The following is a 19684-nucleotide window of genomic DNA, read 5'->3' on the forward strand; positions in this document are numbered from 1 at the left end:
TGACATGGATGGGGTGGGAATGGATGGGATTTGGGGTCCCTCCCAACACAAACTATTCTGTGACTCTTTTGGAAGACAACAAGTCAGGTAAGAGAGTTACTAAAGTTGTGTTCTGAACTTAAATGAAGCCTTCTAAACAAGCAAGCCATGGAAATAAAAATAATATCTGGACATAAGTCAGAGCTTTTTGCTTGATGATGCACGAACTTTTGGGACACCCTTGCACCACTAAAGACCAAACAAAACCGAATTTGTGGAAAAATCAATTCCTCCTGTCTAGAATTTCTTCAGAAACTGCTTCTTAAGCATTCTTACATTCTTTTTTTTTTTTTTTAGAGCAATTTCATCTCTTCTTAGGCTTCTTTAAAAATAGTAATTTACACATCTGTAAATATACTTCTGTAACAAGACTTCTAAAAAAATAATAATAAAAAAAGTATTTCATGCTACCTGGTAACAATTCAGTGTTTTTTCCCATCCTACTGGTTTTAAAATAAATCTAGGTCAACTTGTTTCAAGAAAATTGCAATATATAGCATGATCCTCTCCACTTTGATTTGTAAAAAATCCAGGCTCTGAGAAAATGAAAAGTAAAGACTATTTTTAAGTTTTATTTCAATTAATACCTTCTTAAATTTGGTGTCGTAAGTAAAATCCCTAATTTAGACAAGTTTTTTATGATGACTAATTTCTTTCTCCACCAGCTAATTTGTCATCATTTCCACCTACAATTTACACTTCTGTTCACTAATATAGTTATATTATCAGTGAAATGAGTAGCGGCATGTATTTGGAAATCCAGTTTAAAATCAATTTATTATCTATTGCATTTTCCTACTTTTATTTGCATTCTATAATTGCACTTCCCCTATGCTATCTTCACTTGAAGAAAATTTGAAATTAAATTTAAAGTTTTGAAGTGACTCCATATCCATATAAGAGTCACTATAATCACAGGTTTCAGAATGCCAGGACTAAATGCAAAACTCCTAGAAAAATAATAATTTAAAAATATAATAAAGGAAAAGACATAATTTAATGCATTCCAGAATACATTTTCACTTTAAATTGTCTACTTCAAAGGATTTAAAATAAGACAGGGCTCTGCAAGAATCATTGCTGCAATAGTTATATATCTTGTGCTGTTAGCAAGTTTGGTTTTTTTTTTTTTTTATTTTTAGATACTTTTTCATCCCTATTTAATTTTTGAGAACTCTCATAAAATAGACCATGCAGTGAAATTATACTCTGCATAGGTACCTACTCTATTTTGCAAAACACTTATCTCCTCCTTATAGCCACTGAAAAGTTATTACAGTGATCTCTGTGGAGTCATACTTCCAACACTGGACTAGTCAGTATTTCCTGATCTTCTATTTACCTGTTTAAATGCCTATTTAATGGCTTTTCATCTCAGGTAATTTTAATCTAATGAAATTTTGCAATAGCCTAGCCAGTATGTTCCTTATTAGTTTAAAAGGAGTTGGTACTTTAATAGTTTTAATATGTATTGAAGCAGATTTTTCATTTTTAATTACTTTTAATGAATACTGGCATGAAAACCTTCGTCCCATTAAGTAACTTACAATTTAATTTTACACTGTAGAAGTACATCTTTGGGGCAACTATTCCTGGTGTTTCCAATGAACCTTAGTAAAATAATTGGCTATTTATATAACAAGCATTTGACAAATCATTTAAACTGTAGTTGAGGAAAAGAAAAAAAATAATCTTATTAAAAAGTGAATCAACTGTTGAGTCATTTTTCATCACAAGCAATGCTCTAAAAATCTCAGCTTCGGGAGTAAGTTAAATTCTGCAGCATTGGAGCAAGTGGATGATTTGCTAAGAGAGTGTAGGTGTGCACATGGCAATAAATACAATTATTTTCACTGTGAACTTGAACCCAAATCAGTAAATTAGCATTATTTTCCTTCACATGTCCCAAAATAATCATATCGCTTCAAAATGCAGTTTACGCATTTCAGAATAGAGTGAGGGTAGGGCTGCATTTTATGTGAGCATGGCTATGGCATGGGTTTTTAAAAATGTCATTAGACAAAATAGTTCTGGAAGATACAAAGATGGATGTTCTAAAATGACAAAACCAGATGATTATGTTTTTTTCATGTGTTTTATTTGATATACACAGGGTGAAGTGTACTCATTTATGGACAATCTGTATAAATTTCATTTAAACAATTAAAAAAAATTGTCTGAGGCACTTGCATAAGTGCACATATATGTGCTACATAGAGGTAATTTCTGCTCTTTGCTGATGGTTTTCAAATTCAGACTCTTAGTTGCTCATAAATATATGTGTGTTTTACTGTTAATGGAATTTATATTTAATCTACAACTGCAAGTTGGTGAATAACACCAAGGAAAGAAACACTCATCACCAATTCTGCCTTTTGGACTGTGGTGATTTCCTTGCCTCCTCTGCAAAGGTGACAAGGAAAACCTCATCTACCTCTCCACAAAAGATGCAGCAGTTCCACCACATCAGCAGTGACTGTCTGGTTCAGAAAGAAAAACACTGTCTTCCAATCTGTACATAAAATCTGTACCATAACCTAAGGGTGGGGGTTCTACAATTCCTGTAAAAATCTCTACTTTTGCTGAGAAATGTTATGAGCATTGACATGATGAGGTCAGATATCAGCATTTTAAATTCCTAATTTTACATTTGGGGAGAGGCTTTCTTCACCTTGCACTCTTTTTCCTAATTTTGGTGTAAGTCCACTGTAGCATTATTTTGGAGCTCCCTTAAAAATTTGCTGACAAAAAAAAAATGTAGAGGATGAGAAGGTAGCAGATTAATTTCTGTCTAAGAGTGACAACTGCTGGTATGGAAAATAATGTTGCTTTTAAGTAAACTGTAAAAAATACACGAGAGTAGTGGCTGTATGCATAAAAAGCTCGGCTAGTTATGTGAAAAGGATCACACAGAATACATTTTCAGAGCCAGACCACACCTTACTAACTTGTGGGGAGGGCAAAACAAGACCTGACAAGATTACAAAGCTTACATATTATTTGGAGGTAAATAACAATTTAAATATTCTTTTATGGTGCAATGCCAAACCCATCTGGACCAGGGAACATCGATTCACTGTTATTTTTTTTTGTTGTAACAGGGCAATTCCTGAATGTAATTCTTGAACTGAATTTCTTGGAAATGTAGAGCTGGCGGTTTCACTTTTTCTAGATTCCCAAAATCCCAGAAAGCTTTAGGTTGGAAGGGATCTTAAAGGTATCTAATTCCAACCCCCTGCCATGGGCAGGGACACCTTCCACTATCCCAGGTTGCTCCAAGCCCTCTCCAACCTGGACTATGACACTTCCAGGGATCCAGGGGCAGCCAAAATTAATGCCATTCATGTCCTTCTGCATGTTCCCATCTCCTCACCTCTCCAAGACTTACCACTGACCACAATCTGTGACCTGATCCCACTGAAAGTCCCTTCGTGCAGTTAGTTTGTGCACTTCCAGGCAATCCTGGTGAGCTGGCTCAAACAGAAGTCTGGCAGGGATACATTTTCAGTGAGGATGGGCATCATTATTTTTGGCAGATTCAGACAATCACACCAGAGGACCTAACAAATCTCAAGCCAAAGCATGACTGACAGAAAGCCACGTGCATCTCATGACATCGGGCAGCATATGATAAGAAAAGGAAGATAAACAAGACCTATTAATAGTTTTCAGTGTCCTTGGAGAAAAACAAAGGTAGTGACTGCATTGGTAAGGAGCATGGCCTTACAGAATTGCATGTGCAGAGTGAAACCCTTAGAGCTGAGGACACAATGTCTGCACATCCATACACAGGTCTGAGGTATGTTTTCTCTGAATAAATTCTAGAATGTCTGGGTGGACTGTATTTTCATTTACCCACTGGAATGTTTTAAGTCAATTCCCAGCATGTAAAATTCCAGGAATTTCAGACTGCTGGGCTATTTTCTTTTAGATAATTGTAATCTCACAGTGATCCTGTTGTTGTGGTCTCAGCCTGCTGTCACATGTAGCAGAGCACAGTAAGGAGAGATGATCAAGACATTTTCTTCAAAAATACACTCCTGACTCAAACTAAAACTCTCAGCCAGATGATCTACAGTAATAATTGTATATTATTTAAGAATAAATGCAGAATAAATGCAAACTACTTGAATATCCTGGGTATTCATATGAAAATGTGACAGCACCGTGGGTTTTGCTTGTGATATTTTATGAATACAAAGGGACTAATTTGTGATGCAGACTGGTTTCTGCCATTAGACCATTTTATCATTATACTGAACTTCAAGCACAAGCAGTGATTTTTCAAGTTTTGCTTACACAGGCAATGAGTCTGGTGCAATATCCTTCTCTCCTTCTGTACAACACTTGTTCTTGAAAGTGCATCCACATGAAAAAAATACTGCTAATAATAATTTCAAAAGAGTAGCTAGACTACTGAATGTACTCCTGGATCTTCCTTCTAAGTTCTTTGACTCTTTCAAATTTCTCATTGGGCCTGTAGGATAAAAACATGCCCTGATAACATAATTTGTTTTCCTTCTTTCATTTTTCAGAAAAAAATTGCCATGCTAATTGTCCTTCCAAGCAATAAAGCCACTCATAAATTTTTCAGCTAGTTTGATGAGCAGTACCAATATTTTATACAGCAACAGGGAACTGCACAGCTATGTGTCAGCACCAGTTCCTAACACAAATACAGTATTTTAATTCTGCATCCCTGCATCCCTGACATACCTATGCATTCAGATGGCTGAGCACAGTAGCTCTTACAGGAACAGAACAATAAAACCAAGAAAAACATCGGAATTACAAAAGTCATCATCTTTTCATTTTTTTATTTTTTCCCCTAACTGCTGTTTCCTACACAGATGGATCAGACCATATCCCTATGTGACAAAAATCTATGTGATAAGTGCTGTTTTGTTAAATAATCAGATTTCATTTAAATATTTCATTTATTTCTTTATCTTCTTCACAGGAATGTACTGGTGTATCTGTAACAAAACTGCTGGTGCAACAAAGACTGGAAGCAGTTCTTCATTTAAAGCTTCAGGTGGCTGAAATCACAGTGGCTGAAACTTATGGGTTGCTGTGTCTACCTAAATGGGCACAAAAAAAAGTGGAATAAAAAAGGAAAATAGATGCTTTGTCCAACCAAAGTTTTCATGTGTTCTTCCTCTAACCATACACCTCTCCACTGTGGTTCATCAACTCTTCCCTTGGACTCAGTACACTCTCAGATAGTTTATTACAATATCTTTGTTAGAAAAAAAGCAAGGTATGATGCAGACATTACAACGGGATAACTATTCTCAAATTTAAAGTGAATCCTTTCATTCAGTACTTTTAAATTCAAATATAAACAAAAACTTGCACGTGTAAAATATCTCTACATGCTATGTTTTTAATGCAGAACATGAACAAATTTAATCTCTTTTGCAATCAAACATCAATTCCTGCATTTTTGGAACATTAATTTCTTTCCACCGTAAACAAAAAAAAAAAGAAAAACGAAAAATAAAAAAAAACAAAATAAGCTACTCCTTTAGAAGGACACTAACTATGGGAAGACAGATTTACCCGCCTACAGAAAAAGTTTATAATTGCTACTGACAATCTAGGTGACTTTTACACCATAGAAACACACATCTTCCTAAAAGCACCATTCATTACGTAATTCAGTCTAGGTTGGAAGGAGCCCAACCCCTCTGTTTAATATTGACATAATACCCCAAAGCAGTCAGGAAGATCTATTTCCTCCTGCTATGACACCTTTAAGAAACTTTGCCATCACCAAAGGGCTGCTTAAAAAACCCCTCAGCTCCATACCCAGTTCGGGTTAAAAGCAGGGGAAAAAAAATCAGAAGGAAATTTAACAACACAATGCTGCATAAAGAATAAAGTATTTCAATAAAGAATACTGAAAGGATCTTCTGACAAATAAATCTTACAGCTTTCTCCTTTGTTAGGTCACTGTTGCTGTAAAATACACCACTGAACAATGAAGTTTTTGAGAAGGCCACTGAGAAATGGTTTAAAAGTGCAAGAGAAACCAACACACCACGCAGAAAAGACAACAATTTTATCTGGTTGCACAGGAAAAGTAAAAGGGCACATAACAAATGCCTGCAAAACAACAAGTGGTGTAAAGAAGGCATTCAAAATCTGCTTTTCTTCCAGTCTTATAATAGCCAAAGATGAAACATTTAAAGATGCTGAAAGACAGCAGGTTTAAAATTGAAAAGAGATTTTTTTTCTTTTTTAATATACAGCAAAAATAGACTTCGAAATTCAATGCTGTGTATGAGGAAATTGTTAAGATCGGTAATTCAACAAGAATAAAAAAGCTATTTGAATTGTCTATGGATAAAAAGAATAAACAATGCCATACAAGCAAATTCTAAGTAGAGTGAAACAAAATTGGTGGGGATATTACAGTTCCTACCTGGGACTTTAAGGCAATGTCTGGGTCTTACTGAATCAAATAAAATCTTCAAGTAGGGGCAAGCCTCATCCTCGTCACCTACTGCTTTAACAGCAAAATTAATTGGACTTGAAGGAAAACAAAGAAAACAAACACCACCTTCCAATTGCCCCAAAATTGGTCTCACTGGTGTCCAACCTCACCACACATTTGTTGTAAAAGGATCCATCAACAAAACGTCCTCCATTTACAGTTGACAAACCTGTAATTTTCCACCTCATTAGAGAATTTCCTTTTTCCAGACAGTTTCCACACAAGTTTCCCTGGACTTCTGTGAATGGGGCAAAACGAGCAGGGGCTCCCACACCTGCTGGCTCTGCCATTTCCTCCAACCCCCTGTCACAGCTTCAATTTTGGGAACATTTTACTGATTTTTCTTGCAACAGCCTTCTCTGTCTGCTGTTTTTTAATGTCCTTTACTAGTGATCTCTCTTAGGCATCTTTCAAATTACCCACTTTCTTTCACATTTTAATTGACTTTAAGTGTGGAAGTTTCACAAACTAATAATGATACATCCTTCCTCCTTCCTTTCTTGTCCAACCTACTGGTCAAACACAGGAATAGTTTTCAAATTTCAGCTCTACAATTATTAGAGGCACAAGGACTTGCACTTGTAACTGGCTACTGCACTATAGAGTTTAGTAGCATATCATTAAGTATCTTCTTGGCACTGTAATTTGTTGAAACTATTCACAGAGCTAATTTTTATGAAAATTAACCCACCCTTTTCCAGACCCAACCCAGACTAAAAAGGACGTGGTTTAAGTTTAGAACACCCCAAACAGATATTTTTCTCCAGAGGAGGAACCAGGAGCAGCACGGGATGAAAATCTGGTGTGGTGCAACTGCATGCACACTGTTGTATTAAATTTGCCCACGTAGCTCTTGGGATGGCTGGCCTAAACACTAAAACAATGGATTTCAGTCTTCGAAACACGGCAGCTGCACGAAAACAGTCTGTGTGGAATGGTTTCTGGAGTCTGTCACCCAGCTGCAGCCAGAAGTGTTTTAACCAGAGCACTCACCCATCTTAACACAAAAACCTGCATCACATCCTGCACCCTCCTCACAGCAATTCCTTCCTGGTAGTGATTCTTCCCCTGGGATGGGGCAGCCTTGGATGCAGGGACAGCCTGGGCAGTGAGAGGATGGAAGCAGTGCCAGGGAAAGGGCCCGGGGGTCCCGGTCAGCGGCGGTGCCCTGGAGCCAGCGGGGACATCCCTGTCCTGGGGACACCAGGCCCAGCACGGCCGGCCGGGCCAGGGAGGGATTGTCCTGCTCCGCTCCGCCAGGGCGGCCTCAGCCGGAACACTGTGTGCAGGGCCGGGCAGCACGGTGTGGAAATGACATGAAAGGGTCAGGGAGTGCGCCGAGGAGGGGCCGGGATGGGGAAGGGGCCGGGATGGGGAAGGGTCCCGGGGATGGGGAAGGGTCCCGGGGATGGGGAAGGGTCCTGGGGATGGGGAAGGGGCCGGGATGGGGAAGGGTCCGGGGATGGGGAAGGGGCCGGGATGGGAAAGGGTCCCGGGGGTGGGGAAGGGTCCTGGGATGGGGAAGGGGCTGGGATGAGGAAGGGGTCAGGGATGGGGAAGGGGCTGGGATGGGGAAGGGTCCGGGATGGGGAAGGGTCTGGAATGGGGAAGGGGCTGGGATGGGGAAGGGTCCCGGGATGGGGAAGCTGCATGACGAGCAGCAGAAGGCACTTGGTCCATGGAGATGGAGGAGACTGAAGGGAGACCTCACTGCAGTCCTGCAGCTTCCTCATGAGGGGAAGAGGAGGGACAGGCACCGATCTCTGCTCCCTGAGACAGGGACAGGACCAGGGAATGGCCTGCAGTTGTGTCAGGGCAGGGTTAGGTTGGGTTTTAGGAAAAGGTTCCTCCCCAGAGGGTGCTGGGCACTGCCCAGGCTCCCCAGGGAATGGGCACGGCCTCGAGGCTGCCAGAGCTCCAGGAGGGTTTGGACAGCGCTGCCAGGGATGGACAGGGGGGGATTCTGGGGTGTCTGTGCAGGGACAAGATTTAGCCTTGATAATTATTCTGGGTCCCTTCCAGCTCAGGAGATTCCTTGATTGGTAGAAGTTATGCCTCAGGTCAGCTGGCCAGAAACACGTGGCCACTGGCCTTTCCAGCTGTGGCACCACAGGTAAAAGCCACTGTCCTGTGGATATCTGGGATGACACCTCAAGGTACAATGATGCACCTACAAGATACAACCTGCTCTGCTGCAGGGTCCCACGTGTGTGCAGTTTCCCAGCCCTTCTGTGTAGCAGATGTGAATATCCCATTCCATCCATGATGTGGAACAAGAAAGCAAAGAACACAGTATAACCCTGGGAAGGGCTTGCTTACATTATTAAATGTGTTTGATTAATAACCCTTATTCTTGGAGTGCAAGGATTTTAGTTATGTCTGGCAGAGTTAATGATCCTCAGAGTACAAGCCCACATGCAAATCAAACCCTTAAATCTGAACCCTTTATTGCTTCAAATGTGAATTTTCCTGGTTGGATCTCTGTCCTTTCAGCTACTTGAGTGGCAGCTAGTAACACACATTGTGTCTAATGTCTCAGATTCCCACTTTTTCCAGTAGGCAGCCTCTACCTGATAATCACAATAATGATTGCTGTATACATCTCTCAATATCTGGGGTTTTCTTGTGTTGTGAGGCATCTTATCTCTCTTTTACTTTTGTATCTGTTTCTTTCTATTATTTTTGGTTTTGGTTTGGGGCTTTTGTGTGTTTTGTTTTGTTTTGTTTTGTTTTTGTTTTTGTTTTTGGTTTGGATTGGGTTTTGTTGTGGGGGTTTGTTTTTGTTTTTGGTTATTTTTGTGGGGTTTTTGTTTTTGGTTTTGGGTTTTTTTTGGGGGTGAAAAAGCTGCCCATTTCAGTTTTCAGTGTTTTCGTTCTCCATTTTTCCATTCCATGGGGTATTTCCTCGGATTTGGACTTGTTCTAAGCTGTTTTAATATAGAATCACAGACTGACTTGGGTTTTAAGGGATTTTAAAGATCACCTAGGTCCAGCCCCTCAGCCATGGGGTCTTCTCCAGCTCTCCCGGAGCCCCTTCAGGCCTTGGCAGGGGCTCTGAGCTCTCCCTGAAGTCTTCTCCAGGTGAACACCCCCAGCTCTCCCAGCCTGGCTCCAGAAGAGCCCTTGAGTTGAATCTTCCTTCCAATCAGAAAAGTAAATGCCTCTTAAATAATGGAGGAATATTTAAACAATAGATTTGCAGTGGGTATCAGCACAAAACCATGTCCAGACCTCGACCTGAGGCAGACTTTCCTGTTTTCATTTACTTTATGAGATTTGAAACGAGAAACATTTTTTTGTTTGTTTGGTTGGGTTTTTTTTGCCACTGGGTAATCAGAATCTTTTCACGCAACCACAGCCAATGAATATCCATTTTGCAATGAATCAAGACTATACAGTCAGTAAAATTGCTTATGATCTCTTTTATAGTTTACATATTAAATATTTACATGGGTAAAAGGTCAACAAATCTCAGAAATACTGACAGCATGTTTGTTGATGTGAATGATAAAATACCAGCTTTGAGAATGTATCTTGACTGCAAAATCAATCACCTGGCTTAATTGATTTGGCAACAGAATATTAGACATGAAAGAAATCCAAGATAAAAAGCTTTGTACAAGAGAACCATAATGTGGCTTTTGGAATTCTTGACAGTGTAGAAGGGACGTGCCTTGCAATGAGGTAATTTTAATTTATCTCTTTATGATAAATTCAACATACTTCTTACTTGATTTACAGTGAGTTCAGAACTGAATTGCTAAACTTCATGAAGCAGAGGAATTTGTATCAGAGGAGTGCTGTGAATTGAGCTAAGGTGATATTGTATATAAATGTTAAATTAAGTCCACTGCTGAAAATCCCACAATTCTTCCTGACTCCAGAGTGCTCCGTGGCTGCCTCTCACAGCTCCCATCCCCAGAGACCCTATGGACATCTGGATAGGGTATCTGATTTATCATCCCATTTAAATCAGATTATCTGAAAAGGACTAAATTTCATTCTCCCCCCAAAGAGTATCTGTTCACATAAACTTGACTTTTCTCAAATCGCTTCAGCTACCCTTTGGGGTTGTGGTGAGCCTGGATCAGCTGTGTGAGAGCTTTATTTTGTCCTGAAGTTAACACTAACACACTTTGCTGATTATCAGGATCGTTAGCTAACACTATATACCTCAATATTTTTAAAAGGATGTTCTGGCCCCAGCAAACAACTCTGATGAATCACTCCATGATGCACCAGCTCTATGTCCTTTGCTCATTAATTAGGTGACAAAAGATGGCATTCCACAGACAGCTTGTGCTCAACAACACGTTTGGCTAGATAAGAACCTGTGTTATTATTACTTTAACAAAGGTCAGCTCCTCGATATTAGACAGAATTGTTGTGTGCCATCTGACAGGTCCTGTGATGGAGCATCCCTGAGCACATGAGTCCATGTGAGGGTGTTTTCACATGAGCTCATGCATATGGCTGGACACCAACCACTCATTTCCATGCTCCCAGTGGAGGAGGTGGGTTTATATTTTCACTAGATTACATCAGTGGCATTGCCCACATTACCCACACAATTAACTGAGGCTGTGGCCAAAGGTAATGAAATTGAGTATCCATATTCCAGTCTTTGGGAAAATTTTCCTCTGAGTATTTAGGGGACATAACAAACATGAAGATATTAGCTGAGCTGGACTGTATTGGTCCTTGATACTTCAAATTATAGACAAGTATCTAAAAGGAGCAATTAATTCAGGTAGGCTGGATTCAGGGCTTATTCACTCCAATCTGAATGACTGAATTAATTTTTACGTGTGAGTTGAACTGAATTCTTGACTATTTCCTTGAGTTTTTTACCTTCTGAGTAACAGCTGGCTTCCAAAGGCATCAAGAGCATAAGGTTTTAAAAGCCATGCTGCTCCTGGTTTAAGAGCCATTCATGCACAAAACAGAAACACCAAAATTTCTCTTATGAGTTTCTCCTCAGGCAAGCAGTTGTTTTAAATAAGCCTTGCATGTAAAAAACAAACAAACAAAAATACCAAAAAACCCAAACCAAAACAACAACAACAACAAAAAATCCAAAAACAAAAACAAACAGCGCCCCAGTTTTTATTTAAGTAACAGATAATGAAGACTACATTTATAGGTTAGCACATGACCTGCTCTAGCAGTCACTAGCAGATGAATATCCCTCACTAATTGGTTTTGATTGCTGTTGGGGTGGAGTTAGAAGCAGAAAATCTCCTGACTCTGTGTTAGCACTACCCAGCAGTAACTAAAATATCCCTGAATTATCAGTGGTGATTCCAGCACAAATTCAAAGCACAGGCCCACACCAGCCACTGTGAAGACATTTAACTCTGCTCCAGCACTCCCAAAATTTATTTCCTCGTGTAGTTCATTCTAAGTTCTCTAACTACACACTTTAAGATGAGGATACTGACCTGCTGGTCCAAATCTGATCTGAAAATAGGAAATAGTCTGCAATTAAATTATAAGGATTAGAAAGAGATCCTGAAAATACAGAAACTGTTTTTAACAGGGTTAAATTTACATCTGATATAAGTCTGGAGGTTCTGCCCTTCAACTTAGCTACTGCAATGCAAAATATTTCTTCATTATTTATAAAGACATAGGTAAAGAAAGATGTAGAAAACAGATCTGTTGAGAAATTTCAGAGCTTTTTTTTCCTTATTTTATTTTTTTTTAGCATTAGTCAAGGCAAACCCACAAACACTGTGATAAGAAGATAGCCCTCCTATTTCAAATACGCTTCTGCATTAAATCCCTGCAAAATACATTTACCTTGTCCTTGCCATGGCCTAAAACCTGCATAGCAAATCATTTATTGTTGTGTCCAGTGGGTTGGCAGTCAGGTCATTTTCTGAAGGCGACAACAGCAGCATTCTGTGGTATTACCTTGCTCATTATATAAAGGCCAAAGTCTGATATACTCCAGAAAACCAGATCCGATGTTAATCCTTAACAGTGCAGGCAATAAGAAGGCTCCTATCTATAAATACAATAAAATTTACCATGTGGAACTTACTGTGCTGGCAGTGAATCCCGTTAAATCCCTGCGGACATTTGCAAACATAGCCTATGAACGTGTCGCCTCTGTATGCTTCGCTAATTTCACACGTCCCACCATTATGGCATGGATTGGGAAGGCAGGGTCCTGAGAGAAGGGGGAAAAAAAAAAACAACAAAAAAAAGAGAGAGAGAAGTATGAACGCATCCAGAATAATAACCATAATGCTTTCAGTCGTTTATAAGCATTCATTAAAGAAATAAAATGCCTTACAGGGGCCTCTATATTTCACTAACTCAGTAAAATACACCCTTCACTTACTTCAGATAACTTGGCAGCATGGATTTTTATGAACAAGAAAAAAAGTATGAGGCGTTGTCACTACTCATTAATCACAGCATTAGTTTTTAATGTGAGAGAAGACGGGAGACAGTGAGGCTAAACCTTGCTCTTCTGTTAAAGATAACAGGCATTCTAACTTTTGCACCTCTGAGGAAATAGATATTAATCAAACATGCCTGTCATGCACAGAGTGACATGTACAATGTCCCTGAATGATCACTACATGTCAAGTTGGCAGTCTGAGGAGATCTTTGCTATGGCTCCGGGTGACTTTCTGAAACGTGAGTATCTGGGCCAGGCAGTTAGCAGCTACCAAACCAACTGTTCCTTTCCACTCAGTGCCTCTGTGGCATAGCCACTTCAGGATGATTTGAAAAAGCTCTTCTGACTAAATTTTCCTTTTCCGCAACACACCACATGCTAGGATGCATAAAATTTCAGCACAGGGATCTGTTAGGATTGCAATTACTATAACTTTAAATACCTTTGAAAAATGGAATTGTTTGACCTGAGGTCTAGAGTTTGCTCATATAACAGCACTGTAAAAGAGCTACTTACATTTTATTACCTTACTAATGCTACCCACAACATGACTCCTACAAGAAGAAAACATTATTTTGATGATTTTTTTTCCCAATCTCATTTTAAAGTGGTAAACATTGTTTAGAAAGCCCCATGTGCAAGTTTGTCTGTGATTTGTATATTCAATATAATGTGTGTTATTTGCAACATGTACCCTGAAAGATGACAACTACTGCTTGTTGAAATGCAGTGACACAATCATTCACTTACTTTAAATGTCATTTGGAAACCAAAAAGAAAAAAAAAAACCCAACCAACCAAACAAACAACAACAAAAAAAAGAAACCAAAACAATCAAAAGAGAAAAGGAATAAGCATAATACATTATCATGTATTACAGCATAATTTACTAACAACCAGGGTTGGGAATCTCAGAATGCCAGAATCTCAGAGGGTGGAAAAGCCCTCCAAGGCCATGGAGTCCCAGCTGTGCCCAGTCCCCACCCTGTCCCCAGCCCAGAGCTCTGGGTGCCACCCCCAGGAATTCCTGGGACACCTCCAGGGATGGGCACTCCAACCCTCCCTGGGCACTTCCAGTCCCTGAGCACCCTTTCCATGGGGAAATTCCTGCTGCTGTCCACCCTGAGCTCCCCCGGCCCAGCCCGAGGCCGTTCCCTCTGCTCCTGTCCCTGTTCCCTGGAGCAGATCCCAAATCCCCCCGGCTGTCCCCTCCTGTCAGGGAGTTGTGCAGAGCCACAGGATCCCCCCTGCTCCCCCTTTTCTCCAGGCTGAGCCCCTTTCCCAGCTCCCTCAGCCCCTCCTGGGGCTCCAGCCCCTTCCCCAGCCCCGTTCCCTTCCCTGGACACTCCAGCCCCTCCATTCCTGTCCTGAGGGGCCCAGAGCTGCCCCAGGGATCTGAGCTGGTCCCTCAGCAGGGCCAGCACAGGAACAGTCCCTGCCCTGTGGCTGGCACAGCCCAGGGGCCATCGGCCCCTCGGCCACCTGGGCACCCTGGGCTCGTGTCCAGCTGCTGTCCCAGCACCCCAGGGCCTGTCCCACCCTGGACTGCTCCATGGGGTTTTGTGACCTAAGTCACCTTAGTGAACCAACAAATGAACGAATGGAATGATTTAGATTTGAAAGATCTGTAAGTTCAGTGTTTCTGAGTGTCTGCCCGTTCATGTTTTCAATTACAAGCCCAGGTTTGAAAGATTCTCACAGCAGCACCATTCATCCAGATGCCACATCAGTGAAAACGGTGCTCTCTGAGCAAATACTAATTTGCAAAGCATGAAAATTAAACTGGATGATGAGGATGTCAGAACGTGTTCCCCAGTTATTACTGCCTGTGTGGCTATTGCAGTTTCTGAAGCCACGCGGGTGTACATTTCTATTACAACTTTTGTCACCAGCCTGTTCCAAGACACAGCCCTGCAGAGGTTTTGCTTGTGTACATCATTAAACATGGGATAGGTCTCACTGAACCAAAAAAATAATGGACATTAATGTACTGGAGATAATTCAAAATGGAATTAGTAGCAAAAAAAGGGCAAAAATTGTGAAGATGAAAATAAGGAGAATGGCTGCTGCCTGTTTTGCCTTTTGTCACACACACTGTATTACAATTTTAAAATAGTGGTTTACTACATTCTTATTTCTAGGAAGACTCGTGTCTTTTCAGGTTACTGCTTCTATTCCTTCAAGTGTTAATACTTCATGCTATTTCTCCTTCATAATAATTTGGAAAGAAACCTGTCTAATAATTTGCACTTTTAGCCTCCCAATATATATGAACTGTGTATTTTTTTTTTTAAGCCTCTATCACAGAGCTGCAGTTAGGGGAGTACCTTCAGGCTGTCTCATATGTTAATTGTTTGTATGCAAGCAAGATCGCTAATCTTCCAAGAACAACAAATCTTTTAATAATCACTTTCTTATTTTGCTTTTTGCTTTCTCTGTATGGCTTGTTAAGCACACGTTCAGCCTACTTTCATTGATTTTCTTTATACTTTGCATTTTCTCAGATGAGTCCAAACTGCAACAGCTTAAAAAGTCATCTGAGGTGCATAGTGATAAATATACTGGTGCATGACAGTATTTCTAACTAATAATTTTCTTCTATGAAGCCATTCTTGTGGAAAAAAAACCCCAAAACCCAAAACACACAATATGAAGATTTTTTTTTTCTTGATTATGATGGTAACGGACAAACAATATCACTGTTTTCAATATAAATGTTGAATTCTTTTCTTAGGGTACTTTTGTTTGCTTTTGCTGTTGTTCATAGAAACTGGTAGTTAAAAAAAAAAGATTTTTAAGCAACAAAAGGTCCTCATTGTTTGTGCTGAAATTAAAAAATGTCAGTAATCTGGTTTTGACTAGTTGACATTTATTGATTGATAAAGACATGGGTTAGACTAACTCTGTGTTCTAAATGAACGAATGATTGAAAGTTAAAAAGCCTGTCCCACCCTACCATTGTTTCTCTGAATTCTTCAAAGGACCAAAAATTTAAGTTCACACATCTTGAACTTATTTAAATTGTGTGAACACCCTAACATATGATCTTTTAAAATTAATTAATCAGTTAATTAATTAATTTCAACTGAGTCCACAGGACTTCTGATGCAATTTCAGCAGATTTAAGTGTCTTAAAGGGTCTGGGGCTTAATGCTGCCATAATTCCACTGAAGCACCAAAAATGTAATGTGTAAGATCCGGGCACAGGCAGCACGAGGAGAGGTCCCAGCCAACTTCCATAGGGATGCCTAGGCTTTTAAACAACATGGTATTAAATTCTGGATAATTAATTCTGTGACAGCCTGATTAATGTGGGCTGTTACTCAGATCTATAGCAGCAAGTCCAAAAATATCCTTTTTTTATAAAAAAAAACCAACAATAACAAAAAACAACAAAAACACAAACCAAAAAACCCCAACAAACCAACAAAAAACCTAAACACACAAACAGAAGAACAAACCAAATATGTCAACTAATTTTCAAAACCAGTGGACTTCAGGGATTGGATTTTTTGAATCAATAGTGCTGTAATACTTTTACAGGTAATCTTTAAGTGGCTTCTAACACAAAGAGAGCAACAACATTTGATCAATATTAATGAGCAGAGGAATTCAATGGTATGGTTTCCAGGCATTTTTATCCATGTTCATATAAAATAATGTCAGCAAGATTAATTGTGCACTCAAAGTAATAGATCTGTTCACTTTGCTGCTCTTTGGAGTCCTTCTTTGTTCAGTTCCAGGGGTATCAGCCAACATAGTAAGTATAGTCCAAAATACATCATTCTGTTATTCAATTGGAATCCCATGCTGTTTCGGAAAAAAATATTGAAAGTTAACTTACAGCATAGCAGGTTTTAAATTTTAGATGCTCTTACTAAAATCTCTGAGACTTCATAGATGTATGAATCAAATAAGTGCATCCTCAGCAGAGCTCCAAAGGGGCTCAAGGCAGAACCTTGTTATCTGTTTTCTCCTTTGACAAGTAGACTCAACAAAAATTTTTTAATAAAAACTTGCATTATGCCATACTGCAGTGGAAACTGCATATTTGAGAGAAACTATGAAGATATAGAAGATAAAGCCAGAAAAAGCAAGGACATCAGTTTAGTGATACCCATCTGCCTCTAAAAAAACCACCATAAGCATTTGTTTGGCCAAATATAAAATCTGCTCATGCTTTGGTGGGAAAGGCATTCAAAAATACAGAGGATGTCATTAAAGAAGAAATCAGTATCAGGCCATTTTCATCATACAGTTGGATTCCCCAAATTTAAGCGTACTAAAACAGGTGACCAAAAATCAAAGCCCATGTTTTCTTACTAAGTCAGGCTTAAGTGAAAAATATGGAAAATATAAGGAGAAAATAAAGAAAAAATGTACACTCCAATTGAGTAAAACTTGCAAAATAACCCCGTCTTTTACAAGTAAAATTAAGGAAAATGAAATAAGAAATATTAGCGCTTTTGATGATATCAATCAATTTTCTCTTCATGTAGAAATAGTATGATTTTAATGAAAAGTACTAAATTAGATATTGACCTTAATATACATCAAGGCAAAGATACAAAGCTAATTGCTTTATTTTATTTGTGGAGTATTACTGCAGTAGGATTAATAGATAATGTTATTCTGATGATACAATAAGCTGCAAATCCCATCAAAACAAAAATTGAGAGCTATCATCAAACTAATAAAAGGTATCAAATAATTTTACTTTTCTTTTTAAAGAGAAGTACTCTCCAGCTGTGTGCGTTTTTGGCATCAGCTTTTCTTAAGTTCCTCTTGGCTTTACATAAATGTCAAGCAGGGTTTTCCCCCATCTGATAAATTGAGATCTTCATCAGAGACCTCTCCCACATATTTAACATCAGTAGCTGGAAGTTTTCCTCTGTGTTTGGATAATACACGATACCTTAGGTGCTTCCTCTGCCAAAGCAGAATCTTCAAAATAAATTGTGGCAGAGCTCATTTAGCGGGAGCTCCTGTATTTTGAAATCAGTGTGTGGAAAGGAAGCCAGAGTCACAAAACAAGTTATTTCAACTCTATGGGAAGGGAAGAATCATCCTCCTTGCTGCGAGAGCTAGCAGAATGGCACAAGTCCCATGGTGAGGGAGTTAAGAATTATCACACTGAATTAGGCTCAGTGTCCAGGTAATCCAACACTCCACTGCCTCTGCTCAGCAGTTCCCTCAACCTGAGGACAAAGCTGAACCACGCCGCCATGGAAATAAGCAAAAATGTGCACTAGCTATTTTACAAATATTTGCAATAATATATAATTTTCTAACTGACTTGGAGGTTTTCTTCACACAGTTAAAAATTTGGCCACCATTATACACATGGATGATAGACTGCCTTTTTTCCAGAAGTACACTGACCTTTTTCTTTCCTCATCACCCTTTTAAAAACTCAAAATGGATTTTTGAAAGGTCTGCCCCTTCAGATGTGAGATTGTGGAATTCACACTCCAGCAGACACAAATCCAAAGAATAACCTAATCCTATTCAAACGGGACCATCTTCCACAGAGACATGCAGACGAGCATTCAAATTCATCAGGAATGTCCCTACAGGTTCTGACAGAAGTCTGCTTTATTGCACATAAAGGTCATGAATACAACAAAAGCTTTTGAGGGTCTCTGATCTTCCTCACATTTACTACTTTGGTTGTTAATTCAATATTATTGTGAAGGCTTTACCCAGCACAGGGGCTGGTTTTAAACCTCCCCCCCAGGTGCCTGCCTTGCAGTGCAGAAGCTGGGGACATTTGAGGAGCACATTCTCAGCAGATGTGCTATTGACATTCTGTAGACATTGTAATCATGAAAATTCCTTCTGGACAGCATACTCATTCTGCCACTAAAGAATGAAGCATCAGCAGTTATGAACTAATACGTTGTAGTCCAGGGCTTGCTCCTTCTTAGTCAATTTTTAAAAATTAATTTAAAAGCAATTCTGTGTTAGAAATATACATAAACATCTAAAAATTTTAGGACCCAACTCCAGTTATAGTGGTGCATCATGAAAAATTGATCATCAGTTAATGATGATCATCATAATAAAGATGCATTTTGAGCTAACTCGTCCCTCAAAGCTTCTGAAGTGCAACATGAAATTCTTGCTTGCCCAGCACACTCAAATATTTTGAAAGTAAAGAGAAAAGGAAATAAACCATGAGAGGTCCTTCCTATTCCTCAAAAAACTCCTTTTTTGAATTTGCTACTGTTGCTTCTATTTCACTGTTAGCATACAAACATACTTTGCATCAATAAATATGTATTGACCTACAGCTTGCTTTTTGTTTGGTTACTTCAACTTGAGAAGAATAGGCATTGCAGAAAATCATTCACAGTTTATGTGAAATATTTATAACAATAACTGATTGCTGCATGTTATTCCAGTTAATGCATCAGAGCAGAAAAAATAATTAGATGACACGCAATATCATCTCGTGAACATTCTCAAAATATCAGCTTTGGGGGAAAAAAAAAATTTTAAAAATAATCTGTTCAACCTGGCTCATAGGTGAATTAGTAGTGTATTAGATTCTATCTGCCTATATATTCATTATAAACTAATGGCAGAGATCCAGACTTAATTGCACTGTGATTAAATATTTATCTTGTTTTTAATGCAGCAAATGGAGCGTGCTGATTATAATGATCAAGTTGTCTCCATCTGGATGCAGCAAAAGATAAAGTTCATCCCCTGAGTGCAAAAATGCTTTTGGG

The 19684-nt window shown here is 39.2% G+C and overlaps 1 protein-coding gene across 1 annotated transcript in view; it reads right to left on the bottom strand.

Moving 5' to 3' along the window:
- Window positions 1–19684, bottom strand: part of EDIL3 (EGF like repeats and discoidin domains 3) — a 229900-nt gene that overhangs the window by 100335 nt on the left and 109881 nt on the right. The window contains exon 4 of the mRNA XM_062514022.1: window positions 12585–12713. Within this exon, the coding sequence (XP_062370006.1) occupies window positions 12585–12713 (129 nt within the window). The remainder of the gene's footprint in view (window positions 1–12584; window positions 12714–19684) is intronic.

Source organism: Cinclus cinclus, chromosome Z (assembly GCF_963662255.1).
Source record: "Cinclus cinclus chromosome Z, bCinCin1.1, whole genome shotgun sequence".
Classification (NCBI taxonomy): Eukaryota; Metazoa; Chordata; class Aves; order Passeriformes; family Cinclidae; genus Cinclus; species Cinclus cinclus.